The sequence below is a fragment of the Melanaphis sacchari genome, unplaced genomic scaffold, assembly GCF_002803265.2.
Source record: "Melanaphis sacchari strain LSU unplaced genomic scaffold, SCAv2.0 Contig23_pilon_pilon, whole genome shotgun sequence".
Lineage (NCBI taxonomy): Eukaryota > Metazoa > Arthropoda > Insecta > Hemiptera > Aphididae > Melanaphis > Melanaphis sacchari.
In genome coordinates, this window is record NW_020271114.1 from 1,888,650 (window position 1) to 1,915,811 (window position 27,162).

Genomic DNA, 27,162 nt, shown 5'->3' on the forward strand with positions numbered 1-27,162 from the left:
TGGATTTGGCGCAATCTATGAGAATAACTTTGCAATTTAATTAAAACACTATATCATAGTATACATGGTATATTAAGGAACAATATTATTCTTTATACTATGCACTATATTTTAATGATGTGCGTCGTTACTCGTTACTTAGTATTACTAAGTAATAACATTAACAAACTAATTCGTCACCAGATAGCGTAGGTTCCACTTAAAGGAGTAATGCGTAACATTGTCTGACCGGCTGATAAGGCTCTGTGTCCAGTCCTGTATATCTTAGTTCATGGTAGTAATACATTTTTATCAGTAGCAGTAAGTAATTGATAAGAAGTAACTACTAACTAGTACCTTGTTCTATCTTAGACCCAGTTGTCAGTACCTTATAAAATCTGAAAAATAATTATTTATATGCAAATTAAATCTTTCAAGTTTTAAAATTTTCTATAAAAAAACAAACTTTTTATAATTCTTTACTTGCAAAATTGAATATACATTTTAAAATGTGAAAAATAAACAAAACATTTTATAACTATGACTATTTACAACATTTATATTTTTGATCGAATGGGTACATTATTATATCATACAAACTGGAATCGTCTTAAACAATCGGGCATGAGTAGTGAAGAAGTATATTTAGAACATTTCAATTTTATCTGATTACATTTTGACATATATTTTATTTATGTTATAGGAAGCAAAATTGATGTATGGTATGTTATTTTCTATCAAGTCATTTGTTTCTAAAATATCACCACTTGACCCTAAACGTGGATTTTTGTGTTACAAGACTAGTAAATATGCATTACATTACTATGAGTCTTTAACTGGTGTTAAATTTATTTTAAATACTGATGTCACTGTAAAAAATGTCAGAGATTTGTTACACCAATTATATAAAGAAGTAAGATTTACAACTAATAATTGTTAATAAAATAATAATTGTGTATCATAAAATTTTGCTAAAAGTTACATATTATGTAGAATAATTTACATAATTATTTCTAGCAAGACTTAAGTGATGTTATATCATTTACCAAAAAGTTAATAAAAAGGACATAACTATTGTTTAAATCATAGACCTATTAACTTTAATTAGTTAATAGGTCTATGGTTTAAATATTATTAGTATAAATAATTATAATATATAATTACATGAAATTTTAAATTGTTTTTTTTTCACTAGCTTTTATTAATTTAATCTAAATTTTTATTTCAGATATATGTCGAATATGTTGTAAAAAATACTGAATGTGAAATGGGACAACCTATTGAGAGTGAATTATTTAAATTTAAACTTGATCAATTTATAAAACAGCACATGAAAAGTTTACAATAATAAATATATAATTTTATTGCATAAAATGATTTGAGCTACATAATAATTAATAAATTATTTGTAACTGGAAGTAATAAATTATTTCATCTATTTAATTATCAGTCTGGGTTTTTTATTATGACTTGTTGGTGTCACTGTATTACTTATTAATCCCCTCCATTATTCATTGTAATTTGTAAACAAATATGAACTTATGAACTATATATAATTTATGAATATGATACAATGATTACAATAATACAAATAATAATTATTCATTAACATTTTAATATTTTATTATACAGAAATCCTTATATATTCCTATTTCCTAACGCCTGTCTCCTAATTTCTTGATTTGAAATTGTTCAGCGATTTATGGTAATATCAATGCTAAAAGTTACTTTAGTTTTTGATTATAGAATAATATAAAATTATTGTATTAAAACATATTCTGTAAAATTAAATTTTCATACTTGATGTTGAATGTTATTTAATCATATATAATTTTTATAGTTGTACATTATACCTAGTAGAAATGTTTATATAATGTAAATCATTTTGTTTATGTAATTTGGTCGCTATAGCTATACAGATAGTTAATCTATGATACATTTAATTGTTTATAAAATTGGTTGAAATGAGTTCATATCTTGAATATAAGGTAAAAACTAATCAAAATGATATAATTACCGGCATAAGTTATCACCGACAACTTGGTTTGTTGGCAATATTATCTTATACTGAAAATGATGAAGCACAAATTCTTATTTGTGATGAATTAGTGAGTAACTATAGTTTTCAATTGTTTCATTTTGTACTATTTTTCTTATTATTCTTAGGGGGAAAATTTGCACAACTCTGGACCAAATATTTGTAAAGGTAACATAACTTCGTTTTGCTGGCATCCCACTCAGCGTACCTTAGCTATTGGCACAAATGCTGGAGAAATATATATATGGAATGGTGGATTAGTTACTACTTTAGATTCTATTCATGAGGAAATTATTGTATTTTCTAAATGGTCATCACTTGGTGGATGTTTAGTAACTGGGGACCAGGTTATAAAGAATTTAATTTAAACCAAATATTTACTTTAAAAATAAATAATAATAGTAATACAATGGTAATTCTGTTTATTGTATTAGACTGGTATTATTATTGGATGGAAGTCTGATAGTCGAGGATTGCTCAAAATGTCATTCAAGTCAAATCTTGGGACAACTTTATCTAAAAACATTTCATTTAGAGCAGGAAAAGCAGCCACAGATATTTCTAATTTAGCCAAAATGGCAGTAGCTGGTGACCAAAGTGCCTTAGATATATTTAGTTCTTGGCGTCCTCGTACAACTACATCACATGGCCCACGGACTGTAACTTCGGATAATATAACATTTTATTGTGCTGCAGTGACTGGTAAATATTTTAAATTTGAATTATTATGATTAAAATTTGTGAGTTATTAAGTCAATTTTTTTTTAGGAGAACTATATTATTTTGATGAAGATGGAGAATTTAGCATTGTTCTTGTACCTAAATCAATAATTCTAAGAATTTTATGTCATGAATCAAAAGATGTTTGTATTTTAGTATGCAAGGATTTAACTGTAGCCTATTATAAGTGTCATAAAAATGGTTCCTTAAGTGAAATTTCAAAGGTTTGTTTATATGATTTATTGCAATTATATACAGCTACATGATTACTGTATACTAATTTTAAACTTTCTTTCATTTCTCTAATTTAATATTATATTATGAGTTTACTCCCTGGTTTAGTTATGAGTTGAATTGTTAGTAAAATATTCATAATTTAGGTTAAATTAAATGGGTTGAAAGAAGATATGTGTATTATTTGGGCAGGCCCATCTTTATTAGCTTGTACAACAAACGACGTGTCTATTCGTTTTTGGGATATTGAGTCTGGCAATAGTTATGTATTAACTGCGCCAATTACTTATGCATCCTCATTTCCTAAACAAACATTTGTAAATATTTCTTACTCAGTTGAAAAAGGTAATTATTATTTTTCATATACTGAAATTATATTTACTGTTTATTATTATTATTTAGGATTATTGTGTGGGGCTACAAATGTTGGAAATATTATTATTTGGCGTTTTGAAGAAGAAACCGCAGACCAATGGAATATTCATGGTTCATGTAAAATTCCAGATTCCATAAAATACTGTGTTTGGAGTCCATTAAATTTAGCGGTACATGCAATGAATGGTATTTATATTTTACATGAACATTCATTGTTGGCAAGTTATAAGGAAGAAGTAGCTATTGTACAGACCTCAGTAAATGATCTTAATGTGTTTTATCTTAGTAAAGATGAATCATTTAGTTTTAACACCAATTTACAAGTTATTGGTCTAGCTTTGAACAAAGAACATATATGTTTATGGAATGGTAATATAGAACGTTTATAATTTTTTTTTCTAATTTATTAATTTTATTTTTAAATATTAAAGGGAAATTAATATCAGTTTATAAAATGCAATCTAAAGAAATACCTGCAGTAGTTGGAACATTTAATTGTGATGTGCAAGAAGCATGTATTTATGATAGAATTCTAATTATTGCTGAAAATTGTGGCAAATTACAAATAAGAACATTTCAAGGTACTATTAAACAGACATTGGATGTTGAAGCACCAATAGTCTGCCTTACTTTAAGTACTTGCTATTTAGCAGCTGTCACATTATCTGGAGTTATTCATATTTGGGATTTAAATAGAAGGTAATTTAATTTGTAAATTAAAATAATATTATTATATAATATATTTTTTTCATAATTTTAGAGAAGCAAAACCTATGTGTAAACCAAAAGATTTAACATTAAACATAGATGATTATGGTGAAGCTATTCAGTTACGTTTGAACAGTAATGGTACAAAAGTTTCATTTACTGCAGCAAACTTAAATTTAGTACCAATGCCACGGTTATATGTTTGGGATCGAGATTTAGATACAATATATGTAAAAAATTTTGAAAAAGGTTTAGATGTTGATGAAGTGTATGTAATGTACTATTATGAAAAGAAATATATTTAAAATAAATTATATATTTAAATAATTTGACCTCTTTTTGTAGACAATATAATGATACAAGATTTATTGTTTCGCATTATTGGGATACAAATGAACCAAATTTATTATTTTGTGAAGCTAAAAGTATTGACAAATCAGAAAATCAATTATCAAGACCAAGTTTATACTCATTACCATGTAAACAGAAAAAAAAAAAAAATCATTAGTTCCTCTGTATGTTTTATTACTTTTTTCTTTAACTCGTGTTTTAATATTATTTTATTTGTTTAGGTCATACTTAGTATGTTCTTTATTGAACAAAAAGGTTTTAAAATTCAAGATATTATACATTGCCCTGATAAATTTTGTGCAATACTAGGACTTGATGCTCCATATTATATAACATTATGCAAACACAATACAAACACAGTAAATTAAATAATATTTATACATTTTCTATTAATTAAAATTTTTGTTAATATTATAGAAAACCCGAGTTGGGCGTAATCTCATGAAGGAATTTGAAGGAATTGAAGACTGTAATTCTGATATTCGAGCAGCTATTATTAACTTTGGTTATAATTTATGTCTTGGAGATTTAGATCTAGCTTTTAATTTTATCACTAATATTAAGAGGTAAATATTTTATTAATCATATATTTCATAAAACTTTATAACAAATATTTGTATTTTATCTTCTGTACAGTCCTGCTGTCTGGGCAAGTTTGGCTAAAATGTGTGTAAAAACAAAACGTCTAGATGTAGCTGAAATATGTCTAGGTCATATGAATGATTGTAGAGGATTAGCCATTTTGCGTTCAATAAATACAGAGCCAGAACTAGCTGCTAGAGTAGCCTGTCTTGCTGTGCATCTAGGAATGTATGTAAGTTTCAATTTTATCTTATTGGTATTTTAGAGTATTTTTATTTATAATTTATTGTGTCAGGATGAAGCTGAAGAATTATACAAAAGTTGTGATCGCTATGATCTTCTAAATAGATTCTATAGAGCAAGAAATGAAGTAACAGCCTCTTTAGATCTAGCTGAGACAAAAGATCGTATACATCTTAGAAATACATATTATAATGTAGGTCGTAATTTGGAAAATAAAGGTGATATAGGTGGGGCAGCTGCTATGTATTGTAAGTCAGAAACACATAGTCTTACTATACCAAAGATGTTATTAGATGATCCAGTCACTTTAGAAAATTACATAATCAAAAACAAAAATGTGTAAGTTAGTTTATAAAATTTGAAGATTATTTATTTAATTAGTTCAATTTTAGAGCTTTATTGAAATGGTGGGCTCAGTATTTAGAAGGTAATGGTAATATGGATGATGCAATTAAATATTATCAACAAGCAAATGATGATTTATCTACAGTCCGCATATTTTGTTATCTTGGTCATATGGAGCAAGCCGCCCAGATTTGTATGAACACCAGCAATAAAGCTGCCTGTTGTCATCTTGCTAGGTCATATGAAATGCAAGGACTATATGAAGACGCTATAAAAATGTATGTTGATGCTACAGCATATGTAAATGCAATTCGATTATGTAAAGTAAGCTAAATATTAAATAATGTTAATTTTAATAACTTGAATCAAAATATATTACTGTTATACATGACTTTTTTGTAACAATTATAAGAACTATTAAACATTGCTTTACTAATTTTCAATTTAATATTGTTACATCAAAAATGACTAAAATATAAATACTTTTTTTTTGGTTTTTAGGAGCAATTTTTTGATGACCATCTTTGGAATATTGCTTTATTAGCAAATGCCAAAGAAAAACTGAGTGTAGCCCAGTATTTTGAAGAAATTTCACCCGACAAATCAGTTATATTGTATCATCAAGCCGGTTATTTACATAAAGCTATTGATTTGGCATTTAGGTGAATAGCTTATTCTGGAATAATTAACGGAATATTATTTATAATATAATTAATCTAATTTTTTTAGACTTTCATAGCATTGTTTATTATTATTTTTTTTAGTTGATTTGTTGGTAACATTTGGAAATGTCTTTAATTATTTACTATACTATGTTAATTTTAGATGTAAAAATTATGATGCAATTGTTACAATGTCTCAAGAACTGAACATAGAAGATGATTCAAATTTATTATTAAAATGTTCAAATTTTTTTATGAGCCAAGGGCATTATGACAATGCAGTTAATTTATTAGCAATGGCTAACAAAGTACACTTTATTTATATAGATTACTTACTTGTTAATTTCTTAGTAAAATTTAATTAATTTTAGTTTGAAGAAGCTGTGGAACAATGTCAAGTACATAAAGTAATTATTACTGAAGCACTTGGAGATCGTCTAACACCTCCATCTGAACATGTAAAGCGAACAGTTATATTAGAGAAACTGGCTGAGTGTGCTTTAATGCAAGCAAATTATCATATAGCAGCAAAAAAATTTACCCAGGCCGGACAAAAGGTTAGTGATATGTTGTATATTTATGTACTTTTACCATTATCAAAATGTTTTATGTTCTATCAAAATAAAATCATAACTTTAAAAGCAATAACTTTATTTTTTTACTCAGATTCTCATAAAAAAATTAATACATTAGATACTAAAAATAATTTTTATTTTCAATTATGTTTAGATAAAAGCCATGAAAGCTTTGTTAAAATCTGGAGACACAGAAAAAATTATATTTTATGCTAATGTATCTAGACAGCATGAAATTTATATTATGGCTGCAAATTATTTACAAACACTTGATTGGCAAGAGCGTCCAGAATTTTTAAAAACAATTGTGTCATTCTATAACAAAGGAAAGGCTCCTCATCTTTTGGCTAATTTCTACATTTCTTGTGCTCAAGTAATAATTTTTATAAATTATACTAGTATTTAGTATATGCCTAAGGCCTAAAGCTGTGGTTCCCAACCTCTTCTAAAATCAATATTGTTTATTTATTGCTCCTCTCAGAATCTAAAAAAATATTTAATTATTAAAATACTAAAATTAATAAATCTCATACACATATTTGTATATTTTTGTGTTATGCATTGTGGCCTAATACTCGACCACATGGGTAAAATATATAAACAAATATTGTAAAAAAAGTAAGTACATACAATGTGGTCTAGTTACTGACTATCCATACAGCAAAATTTTACCCACTTCACACTTGCTACTTTTTTAATCAATAATATAATCTATAAATAAAAAGCATAAATGTATTCCAAAAATTTAAAATGTATGTGGAGAGATGAGTCTATTTATTTTACAACTATGTGTTTTATTTCTTTTTAAAAATTCCAAGTATTTTTTTTTTAAAGTATTTTTCAAAAAAATCATGAAAAAATATCAATTTTTTTCAACATCAGTATATTTGGCTTAATCAATTTTGTTATTTCAGTGTAACTCAAAAACAAATGACAATAACAGTAATATGTTAACATTTTTACCAAATTTTTGTTAGTATTTTCTACACAGAATAATTTTGAAACTTTTTGAGTTATTTAAAGATATTTATTTTTGTTTATAAATGTCGGTAAAAAAATTATTGTTAGAATTCAAATACTTAAAATCCTAGTGTTTATATTATTATTTTCTATACATACTAATGTTCACAATAATTTGACTCAATTTTTATATGCATTTTTTTTTTTTTAATTTTATTTCTTTAAGTATTGATAAAAATTCTAGAAAATTTAGTACAAGATCTTATGTATATTTGGTTCTTGTTTATATAGTTGTATAAAAATATTGAAATGAGCACAATTATTTTGTAATTATGTTAATAATTGATGTTCAAAGTCACAAAAACTTGCAATTTGTTTGCACTTTAATATGCATATGTATGAACGATTTTTATAGTTAAGACTTGAATATTTAATACATAGTTTTTCATAAGCATTTCATACTGAAACCTAAAAAATATTTAAGTATAATTAAACTTGAATATATCTTTATTAGTGACCCACTCAACACCTTTTATACAGCAGAATGGTTTTCACTTGCACACATATTTTCTTTGTGACTTATGTTAGTGATAACATTCATGTTAAACTAGAATCTAGTGACTAGATTTGAAAAACTTTTTGCTGACTTTCTCTTGTATGCCATAATTACTACAATAAATGGGATATTAAGAATATTATTATTTTTAAATACATTCTTATAGCTATCATATATCATATTATTTAATCTTATATTATTATAAATAGCTAGAAGTTGATGAGTATCGCAACTACAATAAAGCAGTAGGAGCTTTATCAGAAGCTTTAAAAGTGTTGTCTAAAAATTGTGATCAATATAAAACACTAATAGAAGACATTGCAAAAAAAATAACTTTGGTAAAAAAATTTCTTGATGTTAAAAGGTAAAACCCATAAGTTCAATTTTTTTTTTAATTCATAATTTATTAATTTATTTTATTCATTATATTATTACTTAGACAAATTGACAATGGTGGTGGCGATTCAGCTATGACATTATGTCGACAAATTTTGTCAGCTCCAAATATGGATATACTTAGATATGGTGATGTATATTCAATGATGATAGAATATTATACCATTCAAGGTGACAATAAAACAGCAGTTCAATTAGTGAATGAACTTTTAGCTCGCACACAACAAAAAGATAATTTACTTTTCTATATTGATAAAGGTTAGCATTAATATTCAGTTTATTATTTAAAAATAAATCGTTTTAACAAATTAATTGGTAGAAATGATAATTTTATTAATTATTGAATAATTTATATGAATTTATAAATTTATTGTATTCAAATTTTCTATTAATTATTATGGTATATTTAATAATATTTTATACCTAACAATTATATGGAACAATATTTTTCAATCTATAATTTGTAAGAAAGTTTATGTTTTTTAAAAATATCTTAAAAATTACCTAAAAGCTTTTAACCACTTATCTTGAACATTTTTTGGATCTATTTTTTTGTTACGTTAAACAATGTGGAAATTACTATAGATTTTCTGTGGACAAATTGGGTTTCAATATCAAAACAATTAAAAAACACTAATTTAGATTTTCATTTTATTATTATCATAATATTTAATCTTTTAAAATATATTTAACACAACAGCTTTATTGTCATGCTAATAATAATTTTTATGATAATATATCAACACTAAGCATTTAGTTTTAAAATTCAAATTTAACTTTTTAAAAATGTATAAAATGAATAATAGTATAGTATGTGACTTTAATTATACAATTTGGTTTGTATTTATGTGTATTTTTTTTATTGGATTACACTATTTAATCAATATTAGTAAGTATAATAAGCTTAACAACAAACAGCAATTAATAAAATAACATAAGATAATGGTTATGACTAGAGTACGGATTTTTATGCACTAAAAAATATCGAAATATGTCATATAATATGCAGTAAAAATCATAAAAATATGCAAGAAAATTTTTTTTTTATTTATTTAAAATTTACAATAGTTAATTACTTATTTAAACTAAGTACATAAAAAATTTTCATTTTAATATGCAATATATTTCAAATTTTATAAAAATATATAGAAATGTACAATTAAAATTTCACCATTAAATTCAAATTCTTATGATTTGTAAAGATGACTGAAAAAAAAATCTAAAAAAAATGAAAAAGAAAATAATAAGCTATTGCATATAAATCCATGCTATGATTATAATTTAATGCCAAAAAATTATTTTTAATATTTCTACTTGACAAAATGTTATTTTACATAATTTTTTTTTAAATTTTTGCTTTAATATGCAATATATTTCAAATTTTCTAGAAATATGCAATAACCATTAAATATGCAGAAATATGCTTAAAAAAAAATTCACCATTAAATTCAAATTGTAAGGATAATTGACAAAAATCCAAAAAATTAAAAGGAAAAAAATATGCAATTGCATAGAAATCTGTGCTCTAGTTATGACATTTTAAATGGAATAGCTTTTTACTAACTGTATCTTTAATGTTTAATTTGTGTAAGTTATTTTTATGTTTATCAAACTTCATATTATGGTGACATACTATTAAATTAAAATATTTCATACTTTGTGATTCACAATAATAAAAAAAAAAAAAGAATAATGGGTAATATTTAATTTTAATTTGTAATATAAAATATATAAAATATTTCAATAAGACACTTTTGGACTTATTTGGGGACACACTATTATCTTAAGATATACTGGTTAAAAAACAATGAGTTATTTGTTAGTTAGGTCAAAATATCACTTCTTCGACCTAAGGTATAATTAATGTGGTAATATTCAATGCAGTCAATTATATTGGTAATTTATATTATGTTAACATATATTTTTAGAACTTTATTGAAAAACATATCAGCATAATTTTTATAAATAGTAACACTGAACTATAAATACCTACTCAATAAAAATCCTCTCCATTGAGGGACCTTTGGTCCAAATTTCGGAATGTGTACTTACATATAGTTTTAATTGATATTTATTAAATATTCTGTACGATATTTAATAAATCTGATTAGTCAGTCATTACAATCGTTGTTCGATGGTAGACTATTTATAAAAATATAAACAATAAAAGCACATTCATTGTTATTAAATTAAATATTATATTAATGTTAAGGTATTCAGTTATTGCAGTAGAGTTATTATGTTCATTTAAGTATGAAACACTTTCTTTCTTTATGAAATAATATGTTTCAGTACATTTATAAAATATAATTATAGCATTTACATAGATAGTACTAAATGTTGATATTTTTAGCATAATTAAAAAATAAACTTAAGTATTGTAAAACAAAAACAAAGTAAAAACTTAAGCACATAGTATATTAAAAGTTAGATGATAAATCATATTTTATTTTAATGTATAAAATACATAACAGATGACAAATATCAATAAAAAAAAACATACAAATCTAAGGTTCCTATGCTTACTACAATATATTATCATTATTTTTGTTTAAAAATTATGTCAAATCTTAAGGCATCAACTTAACTTGAGCTGATTTAATTATGTTAATAATAGCATAATTTTAACTGTCTATAAATTATGTTTCAAAATTATTCACAATAATGTTTAAATTAGAATTCTTAAAGAAAAACACTATGTTACTATATTACAAATACATACAATGATCCATTGGTTTTTTTTTTTTTTTTTTTTTTTTGTTTTAGAAATTCTACAAAAATTAGGATTTCAAAAAGAATCTATAACAGAAAATAGCATTGATGAAGAAGAAGAAATCCCTGAAGCATAAATTTACTGATGTTTTTTTAGCTATTAATGTTAAAATAATGTACTATAAAATATTTAGTATAGTCAAAACTACATTGTTTTACTTTTTTAGGTATTGTTATTAATTAAAGTTCTAACATTAAATTGTAAATAGTTATAGCAATTATAACAACATTATTTTATGTTTTTAGAAGAGATCTCTTAATTTAAACTGTATCATCAATTAATGTGGTTGCATAACAGACAGTTCATCATTTTATTATTATTTTTAAATTGTGTACTAAATATTTTAAAGTAAATATTATATAGATAAAATAATGAAAAATTATTATAAAGCATACTTGCTGAAGATTCTTAACGATTCAAATTTGTTTTTTTTTTTTTTATCTCCTTTAAGTCTTACTGCTTATATTGTCTTATTTTACTATTCTTTAATATGTAATAAGTATGTTTATAGTGAATCTGGTTATCTGTTTTATATGTCTAATTATTGAAATTTATAATGTTCAATTGACTCACACAATTACACGAGTCAACTTTTTATTAAATTATTATTATTTATTAAGTTTAATAAATCTAATGTATTAAACACATATTTTGGAGATTAAGGTCATTAGTACATTTTTTTTTTAGTATTAAAATGTGAACCCTATGTTAATTGAACTATTATCATTGCTTAAAAATTATAGTTATTAATACAATGATATAATTACACGATCATAACTTGGAAATGCATAGCCAAATTTCCAAATAGGACAATAATTACTATTTACTAATTTAAGATAAAACAAATTTTGTTATTTTAAAACGTTTTAATAATACTTAAAATAATATATTTATTCTATTGAATATTATATAATTAACATAATACAAGAATATAATAAATGCAGAATAAAACATTCAAATTATAATTCATTTTTAGGAAATGTACTAAATCATATAGTAAAGATTTTATTGAGGCTAACACACCATGTAACATTTAACTGTTAATTTAAAAATAATAATTTAATACTACAGTAATATATCTATATAATAGTTTTAAAAAAAAATAAGTGTTAAGTGACTAGCTATAATGAAGGTAGATACTAAACAGTGATTTAATGCATAACCCATGCATTCCAATAATATCAACTTGCCTAATTAATTTAAATGTCTTCCATGACTTAGTTAAATTTATTTATATATAAAAATTAAAAAGCATTAAGATTATTACAAATGTATAAAAAGTTCAACATTCGAAATTAACACATACAGCTACTTTCAGACTCTTGTGAGTCTCCCTGATTGGCCGCATGATTCTGTAAATCGACAGCTATGTAATGTGTTAAGGATAGTAAGAAAAAAATTAATGCATACAAAATTCAAAATTATAAAATATATTTACAATTACATTAACCAAACTACTATTAGTTAAAAATTATAACGGTGAAATAAATAAAAATAATTGTTTACAAAACAATAATAATGTAGCATTTATTTAAAGCTCTGGGAATGTTCAGCGATGTGAAAATATTATCTTTTAATTGTTACTCATTCATTATATTATAGTTACCAATTAAAGGTTTATTTATAATTAGATGTATTATTTTAATTAGTTTCTGGTCTTACTTGTTTAATATTTATATGAATATTTTGAATCATGGTCCAAGACCAGAATTATTTCATTAATATAAAAAAAAATAAATTGTTAGTCTTCAGTTTTAGACTTTATTACATGTAATAAAAAATTGGATGGATTTAAATGATATAAGTTTAACTATAAATTATATATTAGCATGCACAACTCTTCTCTGGATTTGCTGCATCATTCGGTGTATCTTTAAGCACGACTTCTTGCACTGAAAACAAGCAATAGTTAAGGAAACAAACATGCCACAAAAGAAAAGAGAAAATACCATAATTTTCATAAAAATAACTGATAGACCATAAAAAAAAAAAAAAAAAAACAATCAAGTAATATTTACTATAAATTGTCATTTTGATACTTAGTAAATTATTTTTTTTTTTTGTAAATAAATATTAATCATTTGCGATTAAGTTTGAAAATTACAATATGTTTATAAAACATATTATAGTAGGGGTCACCAAATGGCAGTTCACAAAAAAAGAATAATTTTTCAAATATTTGTATGTAATATTACTAAACAATTTTCTATTTTTATTGTATTTATAATTAGTTTTTATTTAAAATTTTTTAAGTATTTGTAATATTAGTTAAATTCTTATTGTTTATAAACAATAGCAAATAATAAATTTAAAAATATAATGTTCTCATTATATCCATTTAAAAAAAATACCTATTATATGTTAAAAATATAAACTTAGAATTTTGTTGGCCCGCAAAATATTTACAGATTTCTAATATGGGCCTTCAAAAATATTAATTGGTGATTCCTGTTATTAAGTATAGTATCTTCAAACTATAAATAACATAAACAAATTACATGCCCATCCTAATTTATGTTCATTCCAATAAAAGTTTTATTTGACGTGGAGCCGGGGTCTCACTATGAGAGAGACTATGACTTTAAAAATATTATGTTTTTGAAGTACGAGTAAAATGATTTAATAACAAATATATATATTAAAAAAATAAATACGTTATATTTAAAAACCTACAAATTAATAATAAAAAGTTTTTCAATACTTTTTCAAAGTATTTGAGTAGTAAATAAAATATTTTAAGAAAAAAGTGTGAGTAACATTTTTAATAAAAACTTGAAAAAGATAAATATATTTTCTTACCTAAATACTTTATAAAAGAACTCTTTACAACATAACAAAAATGTATGATGTTCTTGTATTCTTATCATCTGTGTATAACTATATTTGGGTACACGTGTCATACGCTATTTATTTAAAGTTTTAGATGTTTGTGATTTTTATACCAATACAAATATAAATGTAAATCAAAATAATATTAGAAGTATACTAAAATAATACATAAAAGCATATGAAATTAAATAAAAATATGCATGCCGTGCTACAAAAGCTATATAAAATATTTTGAAAGGATACTGTCTTCAGGTGGTCGATTCTCAGCTACATCCATACCAGGTAATGCTGCTGCCACTCTTCTGAATAACTAAATACAAATAAAAATGCATAACTGTTGTTATAAGGATTATTAATCAACACCAACTTGTTTAACATTGTAACCAGCTTTAGCACTAGTTTCAATAAACATGACATTTAACTCCTTTGCCTTATGTTCACCATCTTCAGCTAATACTTGTCGTTTGTCCGTTAAATCAGTTTTGTTACCAACTAACATTATTATGACATCACTACCACGTTCGGTTCGAACATCATCTATCCATTTTGATGTTTGGTGAAAAGAATTGGCATCTAAATAAAATTATATTTTATTGCAAACAAGTTTAATTAAGTTACAAAAATTTAAAATATGTTATTACTTGTTATATCATATACAACAACAGCAACAGTAGAATCTCTAATATAGGAAGGAATAAGACTTCTGAATCTTTCTTGTCCTGCTGTATCCCATAGCTGTAATCTTACCTGAATAAATATTAATTAAAATTAAAACTAATAACCTTCTCAATAATTTTTTTAAAGTTTGTTAAAATATTAAATATATTATTGAGATGCATAACAGGAAAATAACTTATTTTCAATGGCTCTTATTTTTGGAAAATATAGAATTTAATACTTTTATTTAGCTTGAAATCATTAATGATATTTAAATATTTATTATATATAAGACCGTATCTATGAAATGTCTAAAACTCTGTTACAATTCTAGTCTAAAATTATAAGTTAATATATATTTTAATACTCCCTTAAGTACAAAACTAAAATTCTATTTAATTATTTAGTAATAATAAATTACAAAGGAGAGATTCACAAACTAATAAAACTAGTTAATCTTGATTTTCTAAGCAAACCATATATTACAAATTAAAGAATAAATTATGTGTTATTTATTTTGTAAAGCTACATAGTTTAATTTTGTTATCTTGAAATAATAACTCTTACAAACAAAATTACTTTTTATTATCATATTACTAAATTCTATGATACTACAAAAAAATTCAACTAAAAGTAACTATATTTTATAACCGATTTGGTTATATTTGAAACTGAACAGCGATGGTAATAAAATATTATTATACAAGCATTTCAGTAAATTTCTCAATGCATAGCAACTTATAAATCTTAGTATAAATGAACCTCTACATTAAATTCATAGTTAAACTACTTAACCAATTAACCAAAAAACACTATACATTAAATATTATCAAACAAATAATAATAAAAAAAAAAAAATGGTTTCTATTACTAGATAGTGTCTATCTTTAAATAATATTATTGTTCAATTTTATAATATACATATGAAAAATTTATCTTATTTGCTTATTGTGCTGAAACATAGATTATAAATAATATTCTTTCGATGAATAAAACTATTTATTTATTTTATAAGTGTAAATGGTTTAACAAAGAAATTATTAGCCTATTATAATACTTTTAATAATTTTGCGACGAGATAAGATAAGTGAAACATATCAATTATTTTGGAGATGATTGAATTAAACTATAATGCCATGCTAAGCAAGATATCTATTATTTAGATTAAGAATATCCATTCATTTTTGGAATAAAAGTTACTGAATTAAACATATATTTTTATTAAAAGTTTAATAAATTGTAAATGTCATTTTAATTTGAAAAAATATACCTAGTATATTTTATTGATACTAAAATGGGAACACATGAGGTATTAAAAATCTAAATTAATTAAAACATGGCATACGCACAATTATATTTTCATTATGAATCAAAAGCAAATTAATATTTTTGTATTGAATTTATAACAATTGTTCTTTTTTTTTTTTTTTTTTTGATAAAGTTCTTAGATTTTATAGATAGGTACTTAAATATAGTTAATAATTAATAATCATATGTTCATTGATATTAGTTTGAAAAAAAACTAGTAGTGATACAGCTTAGAATATTATCTAATTTTTTTTTTGAAAAAGAACTGATAACATTTTTTATTATCTTACAATTATTTATTTTCTATAAAATTAATTTGATAAATAGAGAAAAAATTCCTTAAGTGTTTTACAGTCTAATAACGAAAGAGCTAATTTTATATATATTTCATAAATACTATAGGTACATAAAATTTTGAAATATACAAAAAAGGTTCTATCAAAATTTAAAAATAAAATGAAGAATTTTCTATATTACTTAATTTCAGGTTTTTCATTTTATTATATAGCTATAATTAATAACTAGATGTAGTTAGTACATAATTACAATAATAATATGTATGATAAGTCTACCACTAAAAAAATATTATCTTTAAGGAGATTAATATCTAAGTTTTTATTAACTACATATTCACTACACTTATTAAATCATAATCATAGTACTGAATTTGAAATAATAATTTTAAAGACTAATTAAAAAAATATTTTTATTACATGAATCTGAAATAAAAACTACTCACAGTTCTATCTTCAAGATACATAGTTTTAGACAAAAAATCAATACCAATGGTGGCCTGTTAACACAAAGACATAAGTAAATTATTTCTTGCACAACTTGATTGGTTTTAGATATCTTTATATAAACTTAAGTTTACCTGGTAAGTATTATCGAAACTATCATACATAAATCTTGTGATGAGTGACGTTTTACCAACTATAAAAACAAAAGTAATCTTATTTATGAAAAAGTTAAATACTTGATATATAATTAACAAAAATTAAATTGATTAATTGAGTTAATCGTACCACTTTGTTCGCCCAAAAACACCAGTTTGAACTTCCTAAGAGGATTACCAAAATCTCCGGAAGATGACATACTTAACAAGATTATTTTAATTTTTATGTAATATTAACTAATTATTAATGGCTACCACAACATGATTATGCGAAAAACAAAATCAGTATTCATAAAACAATTGTTTAATATTAGCATTAAACAATTGTTTTATTGAAGAATGATACAAATATTACATATACTAAATATTAGTATAGTGTACTTGTGAATAAAAAATGAAAAGATTAAAAAATTACAATCTTTTTTTATTGAAGAGTATAAAACTATAGACTAATAAACGCCACGTTCGAGTGTAATCACACATTCACATCGTAGCCATTTTGATTTGATTATCCACATTAACACACAGCTGATATTTTTACCAGGGTTGTGGTAAGAGAACTCCCGAATTGTGTTATCAAAATACTTTGAACTTTGTAGAAAGGAGAGATAAAATATAATTTTTTGACATTTTGAAGGGCATAACAAATTATACCCATAATTCATATTTTATCGTTTATCGTTCATTTTTCCGTTTATAGTAAAAACATTACAAACTACATTGAATCTGGCTTAAAATTTATAACTTCTGATTTCTTAAAGTATTTTTCACGTGATCAAAATGCAATCAAATATTTTTAGTAGATTTTCAATGGCTATAAAGGTTTGTATTTGTTGTGTACATACATATTTGTATATGCAACTAAAGATTGAACTATCTATTTATGTTTAGCCAACTATACTACAAAAGACTAAACACATTGAGAGCAGTTTTATATACTCTGTTGTTAATCGTCGTTATGCGAGTGGTGATGCTGTAGATTTAGTTGTTATTGGTTCTGGACCTGGGGGTTATGTTGCTGCTATTAAAGCAGCACAGTTGGGATTAAATGTAAGTGTGAATTTAATACTTTCATCAATAAATCTTTGTTCAATCGTATTTCTTATTTTGTTGTCTATAGACCGTTTGTGTTGAAAAAAATCCTACACTCGGTGGCACTTGTCTGAATGTTGGTTGCATTCCTTCTAAAGCACTGCTGAATAACTCACATTATTATCACATGGCACATTCTGGTGATCTTAATTCACGAGGAATTGAAGGTAAGTTAGTTTTAGTTATAATCATGTAATTAATTGTTATATACTAATAATTATTTATGATCTGTACTAATATTTTCCAATACCTATGTCTTAGTTGAAAATGTCAAGCTTAACCTAGAATCATTAATGCAAACAAAAACAAATGCTGTAAACGCATTGACTGGTGGAATTGCTCATTTATTTAAATCAAATAAAATAACATTAGCCAAAGGCCATGGTAAAATTAAGGACCCAAATACAGTATCTGTATTGAAAGAAGATGGATCTTCAGAAGATATTAAAACTAAAAATATACTTATCGCTACAGGTTCTGAAGTCACTCCTTTTCCAGGAATTGATGTAAGTTCAAACAACTTTGATATAATCATACATTTATTTGTGTAAAAAAAAGTATTAACTTTTGTTTTTAGATTGATGAAGAAACTGTAGTTTCTTCAACAGGTGCTTTAAAACTTGCAAAAGTTCCTGAAAAAATGATTGTTATTGGTGCTGGTGTTATAGGACTTGAGCTAGTGAGTTAAATTAAGAAAATAATGATAATCTAAGTAATAATTATTTTCTGGAATTTATTAGGGATCTGTTTGGAGTCGTTTAGGATCAAAAGTAACTGCTGTTGAATTTATGCCTACAATTGGCGGTGTTGGAATTGATGGTGAAGTGTCTAAACAGTTTCAAAAAATATTGACCAAGCAAGGCTTAAGTTTTAAATTGGGAACTAAAGTAATTAGTGCAAGTAAATCTGGAGGACAAATATTGGTCGAAGTTGAGAATGCTAAAGATTCTTCAAAAAAAGAGACGGTGGGTAATAATTTAAATACTTATTCATTTGCATAGTATTTTAATGATTTTTCAATGTTTAGTTGGACTGTGATGTATTACTTGTGAGTGTTGGTCGTCGACCTTATACACAAAATTTAGGTTTAGAAGAAAATAGTATTGAGAAGGACGCTAAAGGAAGAATACCTGTAAATTCTAGGTTTCAAACGGTTATACCTAAGTATGTAATGATATTGTTATATATTGCTTACATTCATAAGTACTCATTTTAACTAATTTAAAATGTATTTTTAGTATATTTGCTATTGGAGATTGTATCCATGGTCCAATGTTGGCTCATAAAGCTGAAGACGAAGGTATAGTTTGTGTTGAAGGTATAACAGGTGCACCAGTACATATTGATTACAACTGTGTACCTTCAGTTATATATACTCACCCAGAAGTAGCATGGGTTGGAAAAAGTGAAGAAGACTTGAAAAAAGAAGTAATTTTGTACATATAGATTAATTTGAATTAGCTTATTTTTTTCTGTTAAATTATGTTTACAGGGTATTGATTATAAGATAGGAAAATTCCCATTTGCAGCCAACAGTAGAGCTAAAACAAACAATGAAACTGAAGGTTTCATTAAAGTACTCGGTGATAAAGTTACTGATAAATTATTAGGATGTCACTTAATTGGACCTGTAATATTCTTATAAATATATTATAATTTTCTAGTATTTATAAAGCTATATTTATAGGGTGTTGGAGAGATAGTTAATGAAGCTGTTTTAGCAATGGAATATGGAGCATCTTGTGAAGATATTGCTAGAGTTTGCCATGCCCATCCAGTAATTTTTATTTTCTCATTTATTAATCATTAATAAATAATAACATACCTTAATTATATAAATATATTTTTTAATTTTAGACGTGTTCGGAAGCATTAAGAGAGGCAAATTTAGCTGCATATTTTGGTAAAACTATTAATTTTGGTTAAACTGTTTTGTTATTCCACAAATGAACAGTCTTCAAACCAAATACAGTGTAAAAAAGTTCATCAATATATTTTAGATTAATTCTCACTTAAAATAAAATTTGGCTTCTTTTTGTTTAATTATAATAAAATCCCACTTTATTAGATGTCACAAATTTAGTTATAAATGAATTGCAATTCAATATTCATATGTTGCTAAAAATTAAACAAAATAGTGTTGATGAATCGAGTTAAAAATAAATTAACCATTTTCCTTTAAACTGTATATGTGATATGTTGTTTCTTTATGTATTGTGGATATATTTATAATATTTTTTTTTAACAAAAACTATACTTATAAATTATTAATAAAATTATTTTTAATGTTAGGTACTCCAATAATCACTTATGTTTATAATTCTTTGCCCTGGCACAGGTTTTATTATTACTATGTAAGTGTTTATATTTATAATAAATAGTAAGACAAATTTGGAGATAATGTATCAAGTTTTATTATCAGAATCAAATGTCTTTGATTCACTTTAAAATAATGTTAACATTTTACAAAATGGAATGTTATTGCCTTTATAACATAACCATAATATCATACTATATAATAATGTTTTAATCAAGTTTATGTTAAAAATTGTAATATTACAAAAATGTCAAAAATCATTTAAATTTATTAGTCAATAAAATCTTAAACTTAATGAGATACAGACAACAATATTTCTAGAACCAGAAGTTAAAGTTTCTTTGTGATAGAATATTTTAAGGAAGTACTTAATGATAGTATTGGTGTCATAACGAGAAGATCCTCTGGAGTAAAAACTGAAGAAAATTGTTGGGGGATAGTTTTCAGTTATCTTAAGAACTGGCAATGCTTTTTGGTCAGATGAAAAGTTAGCTGAAATTAAACAATGGTAAAATTAGTTACATAATAAAATTTATAATTTATACTGAAACATGAAACAAGGAAAAACTATCAGACCAATGTAATAGTTATAGTTATCTCTTTAGCATTTGTAAAAGAAAGGAGACAAGTTGAGCTATGACAATTTTATCACAAAGGATAATTTCTACTGAATTCACTACCTATTACCTATATAAAATATTGTACAAATAAATTGAGTCATTAAAAGAGGTTAGAAGACTTAAGTGTATATATGACTGTATGGAATACCATTGTGGGTTCTGGAAAAGCAAATCACCAATTGACCAACTTGTAATGTATGAATATTCAGATTAAACGTAATACAAATATTTGTGAATTTAAAAAAAAATACCTATCACAAATTTTATGTTAATGTTTAATATGAGATTTTTTGGGGAAAATGAGTAGAAATCAAAGCTGAATCATATATCAAGTTACCATGGACAACACTATCAGATGAGTTTTAGGAGTTATAACTATGAAATAACAACTGGCTTAAACAAGGTATTATATTACACCATTATTATTTAACATAGCATTGGAGAAAAAGTCACTTATTCAATTTGTCTAGGCTATTAATATTAAGAAATGTAGGCTGGTATAATGCTATTTTTATAATACCTACTATAACATATCTCCAGTCTACATTCAATATTGTCATTTGTCACATGTTATGATATATTATTAAATTAAAATCTACCATAAAGATAATTTTTGGAGCATTATATTAGTAAGCTACTGGTAAAGATTAAAGATTTTTTTTTAAATTTTAATGACAACATACTGCAAGTGACTCCAAAAAAGTTCCCATCCTTATATTAAACATTTAGATTTTAGCATTGATTATAGATAGGTAGATACTGACTATTTGCACGGCACACTGATTATTTATATTCATTACTCTCCCACTTTTAGATTTATGAGAAGAGAAGAATTTATTTATTTTACACTAATGTGTGCAGTTTTTTAATGTGTGATTTTTCTTTCATCATTTTTTTTTTTATTTCTGAATCCGCCACTGGCATTATTATGACACCCTACCCCCAAATAAGTTTGTAAATACGCCACTGGATAACATTTTCAAAAACATTTTTCAAGCAACTAACAGGCATTACAAATTTTAAATTTTTTAAAATTTATTTTCTTTAGTTGTTGTTTTTTTTTTTTTATTATATACACAATCTGTAGTCTATACCTCATGGGTATAATAACTAATAAGAGTATTAGCTAAGAGCCTAAGATAATATAATACATGAACAGGCTTGATAAAAGCAGCCACCCAGTGATGACACTTAAAAATTGAGGTTATACATTAATTTATATATATATATATATATATATGAATTTATTTATTTTTAGTTGTCGTTAAATAGTTATTCGCTGGTTCAAAATTTTAGATAATTTATTACGATATTCCACTTAAGTTTGTCATTTATCGTTTTATCTATGTAAAAATATTAAAAATACGGTTGCCCAATATTTGTATGCGCTTATGAAGTCAAAATTATAAAAAATGCTATTTTGTAGTTAAAAAATTCACTCTTTGTTTTGTTTTTAAATTTTGAAAATATAATACATGATTCCTTATAAGTAGTTCATTCCTTATTGAATTCAAATTAAATACGATCATAAATCATTAAAATTCATTATTAAAAATGCTCTCTAGTTTTCATTAGGTTTTGTTGTGCAATGTGCTTAATTATAATATTTATTAATTAATAATTATTTATTTTTAATAAAATCTAGTACCTATTACATTATTATAGTTTGTTCACTGTTTGTGAAATTGCAAAGAGTAAATATATATAACATAACCATGGTTAACTATTGTAAACAGTAAGTTTTGTGTTATATAGTTGTGTATTGTGCTAGTCATCGTGATAAGACAAACCGTGACTTGTGAATGGTGAACTACTGAACTGGTGAAACTTAAGGGTCGACAATACTTCTTGAAAATACGAATAAAAGAACTATTTTATACTGTTTATTTTTTCCCTTTAAAATTGAAATTCTAGTTTTAAAAATTTCATATAATACAACTATTTTTTTTTTCGACTAACTAATTACATTAACATGTCATCGGCAATCGTAGTTGATCCTGTAAGGGAGAAGATTCTACAGGAAAATCGTAAAAAGCTTATTGAACATAAAGAGATTTCTAGCCGTCTAAAAGGAAGTAAGTAAAATATTTTATTTTTAAGCATAATGTTTTAGATTCTCTGCGGAGCAATGGGGTTTTTTTTCGTGCATTTGTGGTAAGTAGTCAATAAAACGCTTCTATTTTCAACTATGACGGTGACTTTGGATAACATTGGATCTAGTTAATACTATAATAAAATAAATGTAATACATTCATAGCACTTTTAAAATGGGTAAAAACAAACAACAAATTAAGAAATAAATAGAATTTTCATGCTTAACCAACCAGATTTTGACCAAATTGTTTTCTTTATTTTATTATAATTTAAAAACGAATATCCGTAAAGATTTGAGATCTTCATTAAGTATTTATATTTAATGTATATGATATCACTTTCTTAATATTTTTATTCGTTTTAAGCTATTTATAGTTATGAGAAATTTTCAATTTTTCTATGAATGTTAATAAAAAAATATTTGATGGGTCAAGATTCTTGAAAATTTAATTAATACATTTGCACAAATTTGTATATGCATTTGAAGTTAGTTATTACAACATTTGTTTTAATCACAAAAATCACAATAAAAAAATTATAAAATCTTTTGTATTCTCCTTAAGCATTTTCTATTGGAACTGTACAATTATTTTTTAAAGTTATTTGATTATGTTCAAATTTGAACAAAATTTTGTCTGTAATAATAAATAACTATGTTAACTATTTTTTTTATAAATCATAAACATTATTCGTGGGGAATTTAAAACTGATACTTATTATTTTATTATATAGAATGACTTAAATAATAAAATGTGGTTTATATATATTTATTAATTTTAATAATATAAAATACGCAATGTTTTCATTAAATATTGAATCATCCTACCGAAAATAAATAATTAATAGCTATATCAAAAATGAAATAAGCTGAGAGACCATCTACTCTCAAAATTGTTTTTAGTCTATAATAATATTTCATTGAATTTAAATTGAATACACTCATTATAGTGATCTACTTGACACTAATGTTTAGCAAGTAGTACCTACTAGTAGTTTACTTTTTTTCTTTTTTTTTATTGTAGTATCTTTTTATTCAAAAAAGTGTTTATTTTTGTTTATATTTGTTAATAATGTTTATATTATTTATTCTGTGATACAAATAACAGGTTTTTAATTTCTAACAAATAATTATTAAAAAAAAAAAATTATAAAAATAAAAAAAATAATTTGTTTTATCAATCTTAATGGAAATTTAAAGACTATTAAATTATTAGTATTAAAATATTAAAAGCAAATTTTAAATTTGCTAAGAATTTAAGTCTTGTTAAATATTTAAACGTTTCTATAATAATTCATTAAAAGCTGATTTTTTATACTTATAACTTATATTGTTTACTTTTTGATAAAAAATTATTATTGTTTGTGAGAAAAAAATGTCTAGATAAAATTTAAGCTACTTACTATGCAACATTTAAATAAACATATATTTTCATTTCTGTGTATTTAATAAGAAACATAATATAACATTATTAGATTGCATTTATAATATTATCATGACTGTTATTTTATTCAATTAACTAATTTTAAAGTCTTAGGTATATTTTAGTATCTGATATACTATTTGTTTACTTAACAGTGCGAGAACAAGCAAAAGAACTAACAAAACAATATGATAAATCTGAAAATGATTTAAAAGCTCTTCAAAGTGTTGGTCAAGTAAGTTAAACATTTTATCTATACTAAAATTGAATATTTATCCTAAACTATTATTTTTAGATTGTAGGTGAAGTACTAAAACAATTAACTGAAGACAAATGTAAGTTTCTTTAAATTTAAATTGAAGATAAAAATATTTATTAACAGTGATATTAATTTACTAGTTATTGTAAAAGCAACAAATGGCCCACGCTATGTAGTTGGATGTCGACGTCAACTTGATAAAGCAAAATTAAAAGCTGGTACTCGAGTGGCATTAGATATGACTACATTGACTGTTATGCGTTATTTGCCCCGTGAAGTAGATCCATTGGTGTATAAAATGTCTCATGAAGATCCTGGTGAAGTTACATACTCAGCTATTGGTGGATTATCTGAACAAATCCGTGAATTACGAGAAGTATATATTTTTATATTTTTATCTTATATTTAATCAATCTAAAACCTAACATTAATAATTCTAGGTTATTGAATTACCATTGTTAAATCCAGAATTATTCCAACGTGTTGGAATAACTCCTCCTAAGGGCTGTTTACTTTATGGTCCTCCGGGTACTGGAAAAACATTACTGGCTAGAGCTGTAGCTAGTCAACTAGATGCCAATTTCTTAAAAGTTAGTTATTTATTATACAAGTTCAAAATTATCTATTAATATTGTTTCAATGTTTGGTACATTGTTTAACGTTTAATTGATTTATTGATTTTAAAATGTATTTATTATATTATTAAATTATTCTGTATTATTTATTATGTTCCTAAATTTTTAGTAAAATTTATATTTTTAATTTAGGTTGTGTCTAGTGCAATTGTTGATAAATATATTGGTGAGAGTGCTCGTCTCATTCGAGAAATGTTCAATTATGCTAGAGATCATCAACCATGTATCATATTTATGGATGAAATAGATGCTATTGGTGGTCGCCGATTTTCTGAAGGAACATCTGCTGATCGTGAAATCCAAAGAACTCTTATGGAACTTTTGAATCAAATGGATGGTTTTGATTCTTTAGGTCAAGTATGTAATTATTTATTATTTATTATAAAGTTATCAATTTCTTGATTATAATTACTTAATAGGTTAAAATGATTATGGCTACTAATCGACCAGATACATTAGATCCTGCTTTATTAAGACCTGGACGTTTAGATCGTAAAATTGAAATTCCATTACCTAATGAACAAGCTCGTTTGGATATTTTGAAAATACATGCAGCTCCTATTACTAAACAAGGAGAGATTGGTACGTAATTAGCTAGGCTTATTGATACATAATACGTTATTATTTTATAATTACTTTAGATTCATTGGACATAAAATTTAGTTAAAGAGGAAGCTTTATATGTTTATTATATAAACAATTTGATTCTCTATTAAAAAAAAAATGCAATAAATTATTTAGAAAAGAGTTGGCCTTAACAATATTTAAAGATACTATAATAATTTAAAAATTATTTAATGAATATTTCATTACATAAATTACATTAAAAAAGTATTTACTATAGATAGATATACATTTAAAACTAAGAATTTTTTTTTTATATTTTATATTTTTATTTTTACTTGGATGTTTTTCATGTAAATCTGAGATAAAATCTAAATTTTAGATTTTTTTTATGTGGCGAAAGACTATTTAAAAATAAAAAGTAGAAACTATGAGTACTTTATCTATTAAAAATACAATTTATTATTTACTTTCTAATCTAAAAAGAGGGCTACTCTATTTATAGCTTATCAATAATTTTAGTTTTTTAACATTACAATTAATTTAAAAATATTTTATTTTTTTAGATTATGAAGCTATTGTAAAATTATCTGATAATTTTAATGGTGCTGATTTGCGTAATGTGTGTACAGAGGCTGGTCTTTTTGCTATACGTGCTGAAAAAGATTATGTAACTCATGAAGATTTCATGAAAGCTGTAAGAAAAGTATCAGATAATAAGAATTTGGAATCTAAATTAGATTATAAGCCAATATAAATATTTGTATTAGTAAGAAAAAATATTATCAATAATCTACTGGTAAGAGATGTATTTAAAGTATTAACAAAAAAATATGATAATTTTCATCAATAAAACAATAGCATAATTTGTTATGATTACTTGTATACATTTTAAATATTACTTTTGTACTTTGTGTTTGTAATATTGTAAAAGATATCAATAATATTTTCTAAAAACAATTTTTGTGTTTAAG

The 27,162-nt window shown here is 24.1% G+C and overlaps 5 protein-coding genes across 6 annotated transcripts; 4 read left to right on the forward strand and 1 right to left on the reverse strand.

Moving 5' to 3' along the window:
- The first annotated feature begins 500 nt into the window (after window positions 1-500).
- LOC112594741 (trafficking protein particle complex subunit 1) lies at window positions 501-1,338 on the forward strand. The gene is made up of 3 exons (XM_025339699.1): window positions 501-618; window positions 683-892; window positions 1,208-1,338. The coding sequence occupies exons 1-3, from the start codon at window positions 520-522 to the stop codon at window positions 1,325-1,327; spliced, it is 429 nt and encodes a 142-aa protein (XP_025195484.1). The 5' UTR covers window positions 501-519; the 3' UTR covers window positions 1,328-1,338.
- A 605-nt stretch (window positions 1,339-1,943) lies between these two features.
- Window positions 1,944-11,663, forward strand: LOC112594533 (intraflagellar transport protein 140 homolog). The gene is given in 22 exon segments (XM_025339344.1): window positions 1,944-2,087; window positions 2,146-2,364; window positions 2,452-2,719; window positions 2,786-2,961; window positions 3,118-3,316; window positions 3,374-3,715; window positions 3,778-4,045; window positions 4,107-4,322; window positions 4,400-4,541; window positions 4,543-4,569; window positions 4,627-4,764; window positions 4,823-4,971; window positions 5,042-5,219; window positions 5,283-5,569; window positions 5,623-5,899; window positions 6,077-6,237; window positions 6,401-6,545; window positions 6,609-6,794; window positions 6,967-7,185; window positions 8,538-8,692; window positions 8,768-8,982; window positions 11,491-11,663. Coding segments are annotated over 22 exon segments (4,194 nt in total). The 3' UTR covers window positions 11,574-11,663.
- Window positions 11,664-12,705: 1,042 nt separating this feature from the next.
- LOC112594534 (ras-related protein Rab6) lies at window positions 12,706-17,553 on the reverse strand. Of its 2 annotated transcripts, none has more exons than XM_025339345.1 (7): window positions 17,317-17,553; window positions 17,166-17,224; window positions 17,031-17,084; window positions 14,968-15,073; window positions 14,694-14,899; window positions 14,570-14,636; window positions 12,706-12,863 (listed from the first exon to the last, which is right to left on the reverse strand). In XM_025339345.1, the coding sequence occupies exons 1-7, from the start codon at window positions 17,384-17,386 to the stop codon at window positions 12,793-12,795; spliced, it is 633 nt and encodes a 210-aa protein (XP_025195130.1). In that variant the 5' UTR covers window positions 17,387-17,553; the 3' UTR covers window positions 12,706-12,792. The 2 variants fall into 2 exon arrangements, with proteins under 2 accessions (XP_025195130.1, XP_025195131.1); XM_025339346.1 differs by lacking the exon at window positions 12,706-12,863 and adding an exon at window positions 13,236-13,389.
- A 267-nt stretch (window positions 17,554-17,820) lies between these two features.
- Window positions 17,821-20,444, forward strand: LOC112594568 (dihydrolipoyl dehydrogenase, mitochondrial). Its single transcript, XM_025339409.1, has 11 exons — window positions 17,821-18,008; window positions 18,078-18,236; window positions 18,307-18,445; window positions 18,540-18,784; window positions 18,856-18,957; window positions 19,019-19,243; window positions 19,306-19,442; window positions 19,517-19,706; window positions 19,771-19,908; window positions 19,966-20,055; window positions 20,136-20,444. The coding sequence occupies exons 1-11, from the start codon at window positions 17,967-17,969 to the stop codon at window positions 20,202-20,204; spliced, it is 1,536 nt and encodes a 511-aa protein (XP_025195194.1). The 5' UTR covers window positions 17,821-17,966; the 3' UTR covers window positions 20,205-20,444.
- Window positions 20,445-22,996: 2,552 nt separating this feature from the next.
- On the forward strand, window positions 22,997-27,009 carry LOC112594584 (26S proteasome regulatory subunit 10B). Its single transcript, XM_025339444.1, has 8 exons — window positions 22,997-23,290; window positions 24,886-24,965; window positions 25,026-25,065; window positions 25,130-25,365; window positions 25,430-25,579; window positions 25,757-25,981; window positions 26,044-26,206; window positions 26,755-27,009. Exons 1-8 carry the CDS (start codon window positions 23,188-23,190, stop codon window positions 26,943-26,945), a joined length of 1,188 nt encoding a protein of 395 aa, XP_025195229.1. The 5' UTR covers window positions 22,997-23,187; the 3' UTR covers window positions 26,946-27,009.
- Window positions 27,010-27,162: the final 153 nt, after the last annotated feature.

Bases quoted from the DNA above. Each gene is read 5' to 3' on its own strand.
- LOC112594741 (XM_025339699.1), top strand. From the start codon at position 520: ATGACTATTTACAACATTTATATTTTTGATCGAATGGGTACATTATTA. The intron at 619-682 runs GTATATTTAGAA...TTTATGTTATAG, and splicing joins CGGGCATGAGTAGTGAAGAA to GAAGCAAAATTGATGTATGG. The intron at 893-1,207 runs GTAAGATTTACA...TTTTTATTTCAG, and splicing joins TACACCAATTATATAAAGAA to ATATATGTCGAATATGTTGT.
- LOC112594534 (XM_025339345.1), bottom strand. From the start codon at position 17,386: ATGTCATCTTCCGGAGATTTTGGTAATCCTCTTAGGAAGTTCAAACTG. The intron at 15,074-17,030 runs GTGAGTAGTTTT...ATATTTATTCAG, and splicing joins TGTATCTTGAAGATAGAACT to GTAAGATTACAGCTATGGGA. The intron at 14,900-14,967 runs GTAATAACATAT...AATTTTATTTAG, and splicing joins TGTTGTATATGATATAACAA to ATGCCAATTCTTTTCACCAA.
- LOC112594568 (XM_025339409.1), top strand. From the start codon at position 17,967: ATGCAATCAAATATTTTTAGTAGATTTTCAATGGCTATAAAG. The intron at 19,244-19,305 runs GTGGGTAATAAT...TTCAATGTTTAG, and splicing joins ATTCTTCAAAAAAAGAGACG to TTGGACTGTGATGTATTACT. The intron at 19,909-19,965 runs GTAATATTCTTA...CTATATTTATAG, and splicing joins GATGTCACTTAATTGGACCT to GGTGTTGGAGAGATAGTTAA.
- LOC112594584 (XM_025339444.1), top strand. From the start codon at position 23,188: ATGTCATCGGCAATCGTAGTTGATCCTGTAAGGGAGAAGATTCTACAG. The intron at 25,066-25,129 runs GTAAGTTTCTTT...TTAATTTACTAG, and splicing joins ACAATTAACTGAAGACAAAT to TTATTGTAAAAGCAACAAAT. The intron at 26,207-26,754 runs GTACGTAATTAG...TTATTTTTTTAG, and splicing joins TACTAAACAAGGAGAGATTG to ATTATGAAGCTATTGTAAAA.